The sequence below is a fragment of the Martes martes genome, assembly GCF_963455335.1.
Source record: "Martes martes genome assembly, chromosome: 1".
NCBI lineage: Eukaryota > Metazoa > Chordata > Mammalia > Carnivora > Mustelidae > Martes > Martes martes.
In genome coordinates this window covers 216,941,583-216,955,450 of record NC_137888.1, presented here as the reverse complement: position 1 = coordinate 216,955,450, position 13,868 = coordinate 216,941,583, and the positions used below count along the sequence as shown (strand labels likewise).

The 13,868-nt window shown below is 64.9% G+C and overlaps 1 protein-coding gene across 1 annotated transcript; it reads left to right on the top strand.

Moving 5' to 3' along the window:
• Positions 1-4,645: 4,645 nt before the first annotated feature.
• Positions 4,646-11,746, top strand: WDR18 (WD repeat domain 18). Its single transcript, XM_080803214.1, has 10 exons — positions 4,646-4,879; positions 5,957-6,067; positions 7,850-7,983; positions 8,199-8,340; positions 8,771-8,914; positions 9,002-9,066; positions 9,152-9,276; positions 9,441-9,607; positions 10,339-10,407; positions 10,521-11,746. The coding sequence occupies exons 1-10, from the start codon at positions 4,670-4,672 to the stop codon at positions 10,650-10,652; spliced, it is 1,299 nt and encodes a 432-aa protein (XP_080659340.1). The 5' UTR covers positions 4,646-4,669; the 3' UTR covers positions 10,653-11,746.
• The last annotated feature ends 2,122 nt before the right edge of the window (positions 11,747-13,868 follow it).

Sequence of the window (13,868 nt, the reverse complement as noted above, 5' to 3'; positions counted from 1 at the left end):
GAGCCGGGCAGCGGGGTGGGGCAGCGCGTCCCTTTCCGTAGTTCTGCCCTTGTACACCCCCTTTCCCGTTTTTATCGCTTTCGTCCACTTTGTCCTTTCTCCCCCCTTTAGTTTTGCTTTTGCATTTTTCTTGTTGGCAAACATGAATGCAGCCTTTCATTCCTGACATGTGAAATTTCAGTCTCTCTGGGGTTCGTCAGATGGCGTGGGTCCTGCGCCAGCACTCAGGTTAAAGCAAAAAAAACTTTTAAAAATAGGTTTAAACGACTCTACCTCTGGCCGGGCCTGGCCTTGTTGCCCTGGCCAGGGCGGCCTGTACCGATTTCAGTTTTTGCAGAACATTCAGGTATTAAAAGGGAAAAAAAAAAAAAAAAAAGGACAAAAGACCAAAAAAAAAAAAAACCCACAAAAAAACAAAGAAAAAAAGGTGTGTGATTTTGAAATTGAAAAAGAACACTGAAAGTTTACATTTTATAACATTATTATGCAGATTGTATTTAAACTTCAGAAATATTTAAGACAATTGTAACCCTGTAAAGTTGATGAGATATTAAAACAAGACAAAACACTTCTGACTTTTAACAGAAAACGTCTCCTGTGATGGTTTTTTGGGTGTGTCCGGGTCCCGGGGGCGGTGGGCACAGGGTCTGACCCCGCCATCCCGCAGCAGGGACAACGCCCCAGGGGACAGGTCTGGGGTCTCCAAGTGGGTGGGTGTGGCCACCAGCTCATGGAGGGGAGGAGCTGGTGCAAAGTGTAGGGTTAGGGATTTGGGGAGAACAGACGGCAGGCCTAGGGTGCCCTAGCCTGTCCGCCAGCCCCTCGGCTAGGTTTCCTGCCACCCTGGGTTCTGAGGCCACTGTTACTCTGAACCCAAGCTGTGGTCTGGGGGCCGTGGCCTGCCCCCTGCCCCCTGCCCGCGGGGCCTTCCTCTGGGCCTTGGCCATACCTCTCCCTCTCTGCCGGGCCAGCCCCTTGTCACCGTCCGTGACACAGAGCCATGTTTGTGCTGCGTCTGCCCCGTGCCCCCTGGGATCGCCCCTTCGGCTTGGCCTGCGCCGTGACTGGGCCTGGCAGGGGAGGCGCCGGCAGAAGCCCCGCCCGTCGCCCCACCGGGCCCTCCGCCGTCTTCTGAGACCAGGACCCAGCCTCGACCCCCACCAGCCTTCCCGCTGGGGTGTGGGTCACGTTTTCACACGTAACGATTCAGCAGGTGTAGCTCCAAAGTGGCCCCCCGCCCCAGGAGAGAAAGGAAAAATAATTTTAAGAAGGAAATTGGCTGCGGTTTGCAGTCCTGGGGCTCAGCACATTTGGAAGGGAAATCCTGTGTTTTCTGCTTCCAACCCCAAACCACACTGGCACTGCAAAACTGGGCTGGAAGAGATTTTCTGGGGTGTCTAATCCACTTACTCTCGTGACCCCCGCATGCAGAATGTGACAGGCTCAAGGTCAGCTATGGCTGGAGCGTGGGCAGGCCCAGCCTCCCGCCGGCCGGCTCCCCTGCCACTGGCTCTGGCCGGGGCCGGCCCCGGCCGGTCCCTCCCGGCCCCGGCCAGTCCCTCCAGCCTGGGTCGGCCCCCAGGGGTTGTGGAGTGAGGGAGAATCAGCTAGTCCTCGTGTCACAGCCCAGTGGTTCCCACGCACCCCCGCGGCCCTCTTCATCCCCGGCATTTTCCACTTCTGTCAGAAATGAGTCGGCTGCGTCTTGGTCCTCGCCTCTCCAGGCGTGGGGGACCAGGAGAGGCCGGAGGACCGGGATCCACCTGCCTCTTGGGCTCCCTAGTCCTGCCCTAGGAAATAAGGGAGAAATAATTTTAAATCTTTTTTTTTTTTTTTTAAGATTTTATTTAATTTGACAGACAGAGATCACAGGTAGGCAGAGAGGCAGGCAGAGAGAGAGGAAGGGAAGCAAGCTCACCGCTGAGCAGAGAGCCCGATGTGGGACTCGATCCCAGGACCCTGGGATCATGACCTGAGCCGAAGGCAGAGGCTTTAACCCACTGAGCCACCCAGGCGCCCTGAGAAATAATTTTAAAAAGGCAAATGGCCCTTTCTCGTGACCTGGCTCAGCCAGTCCACATCTCTTTTCCTCCACTGAAGAGGCCCAGATCTGGGGCAGGAAGCCCTGAGGTCACACAGCCACAGGGGCACCAGGGAGGGCTCGGGCCCCATCACAGCTTCCAGGAGCCTGCCAGTCTCTGCCTCCCACGCGAGGAGGCCCAAGGAGGCTCCCGGGAGGAGCCCTTCAGCACCCGAAGAGCAGAGCTTTGGCGGCCTGCAAGGAGCCAGGGCTCGGAGCCCGGCCACAGCAAGGAGAGGGTTTTCACCTGAGTCATCCTCCCTCCCTCCCGTCATCGCTGGTGTACAGGACAGGCGGGTCGCGGGGGGTGGCCCCGGGAAGGCAGGCCAGCCCCTGGGCTGCGACCCCAGAACGGTGCGGTCTGCTCTGGCTCTCCAGCGTGTCCCCACTACCCACAGAACCGTGCTCAGTATTGAAAAAAGAATAAATTAAGAATTCAGGGCTTAGACTGGAAGTGGGGGAAGACGAGGGAATGTCTCTGGGCCTCAGTTTCCCCCTTCCTGCTTCCGCCACTGCAGCCACACCCTCGCAGCCTGGGGTTTGGGACCAGGCACCCACCCAGCTGGCATCAAGGAGGTCTGGCGACTGGGTGGTCCTAGACCGCTCCCCCCCCAAAGTGTGGTGGTTGTCCTGCCCTTCTGACACAACTGGTCTGTCCTCATTCCACACTCGCTGGGCTGGGGGTGGGGTGACCTCTGACCTCCAGGGAGGAGTGCAGGGGAAGGAGGCCTGTGAGGGGCCAGGCCTGCCATCCAGCTGTGCTTTCGGCCGCCTGGGCCTCGCCCTGCCGGGGCACCCACCACCAGCGCCCTCCGGGCACCAAGCTTAGAACCCTGCAACCCACATCTGCTGGGCCTGCCCCATGCCCCGGAATCCAGGAATTTGGAAACCTCCAGGCCTCCGAGAGCGGAGACAGAACCAGGACCCGAATTCCGTAGCTGTGGGAAACCAGCGTCCCTGCGGTGTGCATGGGGACACGGAGGCCCAGAGCCTCACTCTGATTTGTTCCACAGCTCGCAAGTGCAGATCCAAATTCTGAGTCGCTGGCCCGAAGGCCGCCTGGGCCTACTCCTGGGAGCCACACGACGTGGTCATTCCCAAGTGGAATTCCACAGACTGCCAGGGGTTCCGGGTTCAAAGCAAGGTTTGCTTTGGGGAAACCCATGTTTGGAAAGTGTAAGTTAGCATTCCCAGTGTTTTGTTTTTCTCATTCCCACCTTCAAAACAACATTTGTGGGGCGCCTGGGTGGCTCAGTGGGTTAATCACCTGCCTTCGGCTCAGGTCATGGTCTCAGGGTCCTGGGATCGAGTCCTGCATAGGGCTCTCTGCTCAGCGGGGAGCCTGCTCCCCCACCCCCACCTCTCTGCACCTGCGCCTTTGCTCACTTCTGATCTCTCAAATAAATAAAATCTTTAAAAAAAAAAAAATTGAGGAAACGGCGGCATCAGAAGTTCCGGGGGTGGAAATCAGGAACTGTTGTTTCTACTTGCAAACTCTGAACCAGGAGGTCCCCATCTGGTAGCTGCTGGGGACTCACACACTAAGCTCTCTGCAACTTACAAACGTCCTTACTTCTTTTATGCCCCCTCACCCACCCCAGGATAAACTAAAATCCAGGCTCCCCACTGCCCGACAGGCCCTGCATGGCCCTGCCCCACCCTCTAGGGTCGGCCTCAGGGCCTTTGCACATTCCTCTGCCCTCCTTTCCCTCCCAGGTCGCTAGTTCCCTGCTCAAGCGACAGCCGCTCTGGGAAACCCCTCTTCCAGGACCCCAAACGGGCCAGGCCCTGCGACCCCCCCCCCCCCCCCAGAACTGCCGCTGCCGCGGCCCCAGGGCTGGGCGCAGAGGCCGAAGCGGAAGCCGCTTCCGGGTCCGGCCTCCCCGTCGGAGGCTCGCGCCTGCCGCCCGGCGGCCGGGGCCGGGGCCGGCGCTTCCTCCCCTCCCCCGCGGCCGAGCGCCGGGTGCTCGGTCCGGCCGTGGGGCGCCCGGCCTCTCGGGGCCAGCGGGGTGGGCGACCGCGGCCCTCCGTCCTGCTCCGGCGGCTCGCGCGCTCCCACGAGCCCGCGGCGGCCGCGGACGGTCACGAGGGCTCCCCTCGAGCGCACGCCCGGCACTGCCCGCCGTTCGGACACGCGGCCGGAGGGCCCCGGGCGGCCCGCACCGAGCTCCGGAAGGGAGCAGGGCTCGGGGCAGGCGGACGGGGTCCACGGGCACGTCGCACGTGTCGCGCGCGCGAGTCGGACCCTGTGACCCGCACAGCAAGAGTCCAGAGCGTGGGTCACTCGGGGAAAAGCCCCGCGGAACCGGCCGGGCCGGACCTGCCGCTGCAGGAGGCCCGGGGCCATGGTCTCCACGGCGACTCGGGCCCGGGGCCTCCTGCCACGGTCTCCGGCCACGCGGGGCGCCCCTCGACCGGCCGCCGGGCGGGGGAGGGAGCCCGGGTCACCCGCGAGCCCCGCGCGGAGCACGTGGCCCGCGCCCCTCGCTCGCGCAGCCGCCGGGTGACGTGGGCGGCGCTCTAGCCCCGCGGCGCAGGAGCCCGCGTCTCGCCGGCGTGACGCACTTCCGGGGCGCGGCCGGCGGCAACATGGCTGCTCCCATGGAGGTGGCCGTGTGTACGGACTCGGCGGCCCAGCTGTGGAGCTGCGTGGTGTGGGAGCTGCATTCGGGCGCCAACCTGCTCACGTACCGCGGCGGCCAGGCCGGACCCCGCGGCCTGGCGCTGCTCAATGGCGAGTACCTGCTGGCGGCGCAGCTGGGCAAGAACTATATCAGCGCCTGGGAGCTGCAGCGGAAGGTGCGGCGGCGCGCGTCCTGGCCCGCGCTTCGTGGAGAGGGCGCGGGGCGCCCGAGGGTGGGGTCGGGCGAAGGGTCGGTGGGGGCCGCACGCTCCCCGAACCCGGGTGGGGATGGGGAGCCCCGGGTAGGGTGCGCTGCGCATGCGCGAGTCTGGGGGGCTTGGAGGACGGAGGCGCGCGCCCGGCGGGCGGGGTCACGTGGGTCGCTGCGCGCACGCGGAGGACGGAGGGTGGGCCCTGGGGTGGGGTGCGTGCCTTTGAGGCTATCGTCCTTGATGGGCTGGGGGAGTGGGGAGAGCCTTGGGGGCGCGAAATTTAATTAAAGGGAGGACTCGGGGGTTCCGTGGGTCTCCTGGTCTCGGGAGGTGGGTGTCCCAGACCCCGGAGAGTGATGCGTTTGTTTCCCCCAAAAGGAGATACCCTTCCCCGTAAGGGCCCATGGGTCTCCTCTTACAAACACGGGGCGCCTGGGGGGCTCCGTGGGTTGAGCCTCCGCCTTCGGCTCAGGTCATGATCTCGGGGTCCTGGGATCGAGCCCCGCATCGGGCTCTCTGCTCAGCGGGGAGCCTGCTTCCTCCTCTCTCCGCCTGCCTCTCTGCCCACCTGTGATCTCTGTCTGTCAAATAAATAAATAAAATGTAAAAAAACCCAAACACCCAAAATACAACCTGTGGAGCTTGGGGCTGCTCAGTTCTGCCGGCTGAGGCCGTGGCACAAGCTCTTTCTCTCACTTTGCCTGGTGCGGCCTGCCCACGGTCCTGAAGTCTCTTAGACGAAGAAACTGAGGGTCAGGGTGACAGGCCAGACCTTAGGGAAGCCAGGACGGCAGCCGTTGGGCTCTCAGCCCCTCTTGGACCCTCCGTGCCTTGACCGCCCCCCCCCCCGAATAAGCGCCATTGTGCTTCCATCCGGCAGGCCGCAGGCCTCCCCTCCCCCTGCAAAGCCTGACCAGCCGATGCTTTCTTCACGGGCCTCACTTTTTTCACGCCACCCTCTTTCGTGCCTCTCCTTCTGACTCCTCTCTGTCCCCCCGCTCCTGAGTTCCCCGTGAAGCTCAGAGCCTTCTGTCTCCCTAGGACCAGCTCCAGCAGAAGATCATGTGTCCTGGGCCTGTCACCTGTCTGACCACGTCCCCCAATGGCCTCTATGTCCTGGCGGGGATTGCGGAGAGCATCTACCTGTGGGAGGTAAGAGGTGGGGGATTTGGTCTGGGCCCCCGGGTGGCCCAGTGAGTAAAGCGTCTGCCTTGGACTTAGGCCATGGTCTCAGGATCCTGGGATCGAGTCCTGGGTCGGGCTCCCTGCGCCGCGGGAAGTCTGCTTCTCCCTGGCCCCTTGCTCCTCCCCCTCTCTCACGCTTTCTCTTTCAAATAAGTAAATAAGATATTTAAAAAGAGGGCGCCTGGGTGGCTCAGTGGGTTAAAGCCTCTGCCTTCCGCTCAGGTCATGATCTCGGGGTCCTGGGATCAAGTCCCGCATCGGGCTCTCTGCTCAGTGGGGAGCCTGCTTCCCCCCACCCCTCTCTGCCTGCCTCTCTGCCTACTTGTGATCTGTCAAATAAATAAATAAATATCTTTTAAAAAAAAAAAGATATTTAAAAAGAAAAAAGTTTAGGCCGTGTTGCCCCCAACAGCTGGTTATGTGCGGGTGAGGAAGACCCACTTCACCTCCTGCACAGGCCATGCAGGGTTTGGGGCCAGAAGATGGACACGTGACCATGCTCCGCCTGTCTCGAGCTTGTCCGCGCCTGTAAGATGACGTTTGTCCTTTCCCCAGAGGTCAGAGCTCCGCAGAAATGGGAGGCGGCTTAGTTATCTCCGACCTGCGACTTGGAAACCCCGGCGCGTGGTTCAAAAACGAGAGAGCAGTTGCTTTGACGCAGGGAGGGAAACTCAGGCGGGGGTGTCTCAGAGGGGGCCCATCATGGTAGAAATCCTTGCCTTGGTGCAGGGGTCCCGGGCGGAAATCCGCGTCCCCTCTGCCCGTGAGGGGCATCCTCGGCCTTGCCCGCGCGCGCTCCTCTCTGGTCCTGGCTCCCCCACCCACTCTGAGCTTTCCGGGCCGGTGTGAGCCGTGACCGCGAGGGGGCGCCCCACACAGCCGACCCCAGGCGGCCCCTGGGGCTGTGGGCCGGACTCAGGCATCAGCCACTGTTCCACTTTTCCCCTCCCTCCGTGTCCACGAGGACAGGGAGGGAGGCTAGGAATCCTCAGCAGGGTCTCCGGGGTGGGGAGAGAAAGGGTGTGTGTGCCTCCGGGTTTCCTCTTGTAAGGACACGACTCCTCAGGTGTAGGGCCACCGCGCTCCAGTGTGACCTTAGTCTGCACCGGGTAGACCCGCAAAGCTCTGTTATTCAAGTAAGGCTTGGTCCCAGGGGTCAGGATGTGAACGTGAACTAGGAGAACACAGTCCAGCTCACAACAGTCTGGGCCCCCAGCCCACCCCACTGCCCAGGTGGTGTGATGGGCTCCCCTGTCCCTGCCACCCGGGGCATCCCCCTTCCCTCAGCCCCACCCGCTGACCCATCCCCACGTGGTGGCATCTGAAGACCGTGACTCCCTGCTCCTGGGTCCCGGGTCCAGCCGGTCCTGAACAGAGGGGCCCACGCTTTCAGTAGCCTCCTCTGTGGCCACTCTGCTCCGTGCAGACGGCCCCTGCCCTCCCCGGAGGCTGTGGTGACATCACTCCCTTGCCCTGCACTGGAAAGGGGTCCTCGGGCACCTGACACCCAGGAGTCAGAGATCAGGGTGGCTGGACAAAGGGTGGGAGCTCAGACCACACTGTCATCCACTTGGGGACGCGATGGGAACAGGCGCAGGCAGGACAGCTGGGAGGAGGGGCGGCCCGCCAAGCCGGGGTGTTCCAGACTGCCGGGGGGCAGGCTGTCCCCAAGTGCCTCCACCTGACCAGGCCGCGAGGGGGCGGGCACGGCACCCTGTGTCCTACCCTGACTGGTGTGCGCCCTCACAGGTCTCCACAGGGAACCTTCTGGTCATCCTGAGCCGCCACTACCAGGACGTGTCGTGCCTGCAGTTCACAGGGGACAGCAGCCACTTCCTTTCGGGGGGCAAGGACTGCCTGGTGCTAGTGTGGGGCCTGTGCAGGTAGAGGCTGGGCCCCCCGGGTTCTGGGTCTGGCTGCAGAGCTCGTGGGCAGAGCCAGGCCGGGGCCCCAGGGTGGGAGGGGCCGAGAGCCGGGTGGGCTGGGGTGGGGGGGACTGCCTGCCCAGGGGCCCTGGGGAGCCTCTGGAGCTTCAGGACTGGGAGGGGCCTGATGGCCAGGTGGGCTCCTCCCGCTGAGGTCTGCTCCCTCCACGCAGTGTGCTGCAGGCGGACCCCACCAGGACCCCGTCCCCCAGGCACGTCTGGTCTCGCCACACCCTGCCCATCACAGACCTGCACTGTGGCTTTGGGGGACCCCTGGCCCGGGTAGCCACCTCCTCCCTGGACCAGACAGTGAAGGTAGCACCGCCGCACACACCCCAAGTGGGTCTGAGTCATGTCCCGGGAGCTGATGGCCTCTTGGCCAGCTTGAGCCCATGAGCGGTCTCCATCCCCCGGGCCGCCAGCTCCAGACAGTTCTAATTCCCCTGACGCTTCCGGCCTCAAGGACGTCCAGAGGGTGGATGGCCTGGGCCTGTGTCGGCTTGGAAATTCCCACTTGGCTGCCTGCTCCTGGCCGCTCCCTGGCTAGACCTCGGGGGATTTGAGGCCAGTGCAGCCCTTGGGGCTTTGCCGGGCGTGCGAGGGGGCTCTATCGCAGGGGTCACGAGCATGAGAGCCAAGTCCCGTCCCAGGGCAGGCTGGGTCTCAGCCCCCAGGGCCCCGTGGGTGGTGGCTGTGGTCCCGGTTCCCCGGGGGTCCGGAGTCCCACGCCCGCCCGCACCCCCAGCTGTGGGAGGTCTCGTCGGGCGAGCTGCTGCTGTCCGTGCTCTTTGACGTGGGCATCATGGCCGTGACCATGGACCTAGCCGAGTACCACGTGTTCTGCGGCGGCAGCGACGGCACCATCTTCCAGGTGGACCTCTGCACCTGGGTGAGTACCACGGACGCCGGGGGTGGGGAGCGGGGGGCCCCGGGGGCCGGGGCTGACGTGGCTCAGGGGCCCTCTTGGCCTCCACAGCCTGGGCAGAAAGAGAAGAGCTTCCAGCCGGAGCAGGACAGCGGGAAGGTGTTCAGAGGGCACAGGTGCGGGGGCTGTGGGCGCCGGGGTGGGGGTGGAGGGGACCCCGTTTTCTCGCTCTTGGCTCAGGGTCACCGTGTCTGTCCCCAGGAACCAGGTGACGTGTCTGTCTGTGTCTACCGACGGCAGCGTGCTGCTCTCGGGCTCCCACGACGAGACCGTGCGCCTGTGGGACACCCAGAGCAAGCAGTGCATCAGGACCGTGACCCTCAAAGGTGAGGCGCCCCGGGAACGGGAGGGGGCCGCCGGCGGCTCCTGCCGTCTGGGAAGCATGGGGCGTGCCCCAGGCGTGCGGGCAGTGTGGGCGGCACACGTCCGGGCTTGCGGGGGAGGGTGTCGGCTGGCGCGCCGTGACCGTGAGCCCCCCCGCCCCCCGCAGGGCCCGTGACCAACGCCGCCATCATGCTGGCACCGGTCAGCATGCTGAGCTCGGACTTCCGGCCAGGCCTGCCCCTGCCGCACTTCAACAGGCACCTGCTGGGCGCCGAGCACGGGGACGAGCCGCACCGCGGGGGCTTCACGCTGCGCCTGGGCCTCCACCAGCAGGTGGGCCCTGCCCCCCAGGGACGCCTGCTTGGCCCGCTCGGGGCGTTGGGCGGGGGTCAGGGCGGCGACCGAGTCCTCCTCCGGGAGGAGCCAGGGAGCGCAGAGCGGACGGTGGACGCGCGCCGCAGGGAGCGGAGCCGCTCGTACCCCTGGCGCCCACCCTAGGGGTTCCCCACGGAACGCCCCTCTGCCCCCCAGGCCCGGGGCCCCTGCCTATCTCTGGACCGCGCCGGTGCTCCGTGGTGTCCGTGCCTGGAGCCCCACGAGCCTCTCGGCAGGGGGCCGCAGCCTTCCTGAGAGCCCGGCGTCTGGCTCCGCAGGGTACCCGGCGGCCGGCCAAGGGCCGCGTGCCCGGACACTGTCCAGCGGGACACAGACCGCCTCCCGGCCGCGGCAGCAGTCAGCCGTGTCGCTGGGCCGGGCTGGCAGGCTGTGGCCGGGGCTGGAGGCACGGGCCGACCGACTGGCCTGTCGTCGGGAGGCTGCCTGACCTTGGTCTCCGAGCGCCCCTGCCCCCGGGCCTTGTCGGGCAGAGTCCTCGGCGGGGAGCAGACGGGGGCGTGGGGGGTTGGAGCCCACAGCCTTGACAGAACCCCGGCTCCGCACCCCGCGTGGTGGGGGCTCCTCACCTGTCTCCCCTGCGGTGGGCGGGTGTCGGGCAGGCGTCTCCCTCCCGGGGGTGCGCTGCCCTGGGCCCCTGGGGCACTGACATGGAGCGTCCTGTGCCGCAGGGCTCGGAGCCCAGCCACCTGGAGCGGGCGGAAAGGCTGCACGCGGTGATGAGCAGCACGATGGAGAAGGTGGGCGCGGGGCCGGGGCGGGGGGCGGCGGGGGGCTGGCGAGCCCGGGTCCTGCGCTGACCGTGGGCACGGCTGCCCCGGCTCCCGGTCTCTGAGCCCCCGTCCCTCCACAGAGCGTCCTGGGCGGCCAGGACCAGCTGCGGGTCCGTGTGGCCGAGCTGGAGGACGAGGTGCGGAACCTGCGCAAAGTCAACCGCGACCTGTTCGACTTCTCCACGCGCATCATCACGCGGCCGGCCAAGTGAGCCGCGGCGCTGGGAGCGCTTGCCCTGTAAGGGGCCGTGCTCTCCGGGCTCGGTCACCGTGCTCCGCGGGGCTTTTTGGTGCTGTTCTGTTTTTAACAAAAGGACTAAAAGCCCCTTTTCTCTGGGCTCATCTCTGTGCCAGGGGGCGGCCCCCGCGCTCGCCAGGACCTGTGGCAGGACCCAGAAGCCACGGTTCTCGGACTTTTCAGACTCTTGTCGGCTGCCCCAGGGCCATGGCTCACCCGGGAGGGCCGGGCCACACTCGGGGGGGGGGGGCGCTTTCTGGGCATGGGAGTGGCTCAGAGAGCGCAGTGTGGTCCCTACGGTCCCGTTCCTCCAGTAGCCTCCCACGGGTCCCCCCAACCTGAGTCGGGGCAGCCAGCTCGCAGGTGGACAGTCCCGGGCCGGGGTCCTCCGGAGGCCGCGTGCCCCCCCAACTCAGTGACAGCGCTTCTTGTTGGCGTGAAAGTCGGAGGGAGACCAGGTGTCCGTACTGTGCTAGGGACATGACCCGAAGCTAGCCAGTCCCTGGAGCCCAGCCCAGACACATGGGCCCCAAAGCAACCCTTGGAACCTTCTAGAAAGCTGTCCCTGACGAACAGCTTGGCTTAATGATCCAGAAAATCCGTGTGGTTGCAGCTGCAGCCAGAGCTGGTCCACGCTGGATTCATGCTCTCGGGCCGGGGGCCGGCCCCTTCCTCGGGCTCTGCACTCCACACAGCAGCCGAGGTGCGGCCTGAGGGGGCCTGCCCCATCTGAGCCAGGTGAGGGGTCTTGCTGGCTAACGGGGGCCATCACGCCAAAAGCCCCACCACACACACAGCGGCCTCTCAAGGCCAGGATGGGGAGGGGGTCACAGGGGCCGGGTCCTGGCAGTGCCAGCCCACACGGCCGGGGGCTTGGCACTCCGTTCCCCGCCCCGGAGCACCGGGGCCTCCGTGTTCCCATCTGCTGGCGGTGCTCAGTCCTCACCCCTTGGCGCCCAGGTCTGGAAGGTAGGAGGGGGTTCAGGTGTGGCTGAGATTGGCTCCCTGGTCCTCCTGGTGCCTGTGACCTCGGTTGCCCACGCGGCTTCTGTCATTAAACGTTTTGGTAAGAGACGTGTGTCTTACTCTGGGGGCTGGCAGGGGCCCATGAGACAGGCTGGGGATTTCGACCTTTGGGGGTGCTGTACTCCTCTGCTCATGCCGAGGATTCGGTCCGAGGTCCCCCCCCCCCAGCTGTGTCACCGTGTCCCACCCTGCACCTGGGGGCGGAGGAGACCGTAGGGCTCCTGGTTCCTGGGGGTGGGGGTGCTGGGATCTGACTCCAGCCTGAGGGCAGTGGGGGACACCTGGCCGGCCTGGCATGTCGCCGTGCAGACGGTCTCGGTGCCCGCCTGGCAGGCTGCCTGTGCTCCCTGTGGCACAGTGGGAGGAGTTTGGATGCCCAGACGTGCAGGGGGCAGGGCCCACGGATGTCCTCCAGTCACCGCATGGCCTTGCACATGCCGCCCCGACCCCCAGACGCGGTTTCCTCACGGGTAAGAGGGGACATACCCTCTCTAGTTCTGGGGAAGCCCATGCACAGCTGGCGTCCAGCAGGACGGCCGCATGGCTCGCAGCAAAGGGCGCCCGCTTGTCCCGACAGGATCGTGTCCGTGTCTTGTGGAAGCGCAGTCTGACCCCCAGTCATGGGCAGTCATGGCCAGTGGGGAGACACCAGCAATGCCCGACGGTCCCAGGTGTCCTGTGTGTGCTAGCCGTGCCACCCCTCGGACCGCAGGCAGAGGAGCAGCCGTAGCCTCAGGCTTGGGGGGGGGTGCGGGAGGGGGACGTGATACGGGTAGACCGGAGAATCACCATGTCTCCCAGGAGCACTTCTGGATACTCCCCCGGAAGGAACAGAAGCCGGGGTTCAGAGGTGTTTGTACTCCACGTGGACAACAGCGGGTTTATAATCACCAAAAGGGGGCCGCACCCCAGTGTCCATCCACAGATGGACACACACAACTACACGTGAGAGCACGGTCCAGCCTCAGGAAGGGAGGGACCCTGACCCCTGCCATGACGTGGAGGGACCCCGAGGACACAGGGCTCAGCGACAGCAGCCAGACCCAGAAGGACCCGTCCCGCAGGACCCCACTCCCAGGGGAGCCCCAGAGGAGTCCCGGTCGCACACACAGAGAGAAGAGGGTGGGAGCCGGGGCTGGGGCGGCGATGGGGAATCGGTGCTTTGTGGGGACAGAGTCTCCCTGTGGGGGATGGGAAGTTCTGGAGACAGAGGACGGGGCGAGTGTGCTTCCCCCCGCGGAGCCGTGCGCTCAGAGACGGTTGAGGTGGGAGATTTCCTTATGTGTATCTCACACAATTAGGGGAAAACACCCGCGTATTCACTTGTTTCATATGCATTGCAGCTGGGAGAGGAACAATTAGCTTGTAAAGGTAGGGAAACTGAGGCATAGCGGTCAGGGAGCCCATCCCAGGTCTGGGTCCCTGGAGAGTCCAGCTCCTTCCTCACTGCCTCGGACAGTGGGGGGGTCGGGGGCGAGCAGGAGAGGCCGGTGCTCACCTGCTGCCCGGAACCAAGGCAGCAGTGTTTGCTGACCGAGTGTCCCTGAGCCACACCGGTCCCTAATTCTGGGGAGTCCTGCTGTCAGAGGAATGTCACTGCAGCGTGGGAGGAGCCCCGGGTGGTCCCTGAGGACTTGGCCGGGACCACGACACGCGGTCCGTCTCCCCAGTGTGAGGGGCCCCTGGCAGGACACTGGCCTCAGGTAGGAGGGGGGCAGCCATCGGGGAGCCTCCCTGTCCTGGGACGCCTGGCCAGGTGGCTGGACTTCGTGGCTTCGGCAGCCGGAACCCAGCCACGCAGCGTCCCTGACTCACCTCAGACTGGGGTCCCTGCTGTTGGCTGGCAGGCGGGCGGCATTTTTATTCACCCGGTGGAGTTTTATCCCGGCCTCTCCGGTGCTGGCTCCAAAAGGAGATGGCTGTGTGTGTGTGTGAGTAATCAGCCCTGGAAGGTTCCGTGCCAGAGCCGCTGCCTGGGCCCGGAGGGATCTTGGGACCCTCTTGGTTTTCTCTGCTTCGCCCCTCGGGGCGGATGGGGTGAGGGAAGTCCGTGCAGGCGGCTGGGCCGGGCTCAGCTGGTGTTTCCTCGGCACCTGCTGTTGCCAGGGCCGCAAGAAGAACCCAGGTCGTTCAATGCCCGCAGGTGCAGAGGTCACCGGAGAAG

Excerpts from the sequence above, each read along its gene's own strand:
- WDR18 (XM_080803214.1), top strand. The coding sequence starts at position 4,670 with ATGGCTGCTCCCATGGAGGTGGCCGTGTGTACGGACTCGGCGGCCCAG. Across the intron at positions 7,984-8,198 it reads CTAGTGTGGGGCCTGTGCAG|TGTGCTGCAGGCGGACCCCA; the intron begins GTAGAGGCTGGG and ends CCCTCCACGCAG. Across the intron at positions 10,408-10,520 it reads TGAGCAGCACGATGGAGAAG|AGCGTCCTGGGCGGCCAGGA; the intron begins GTGGGCGCGGGG and ends GTCCCTCCACAG.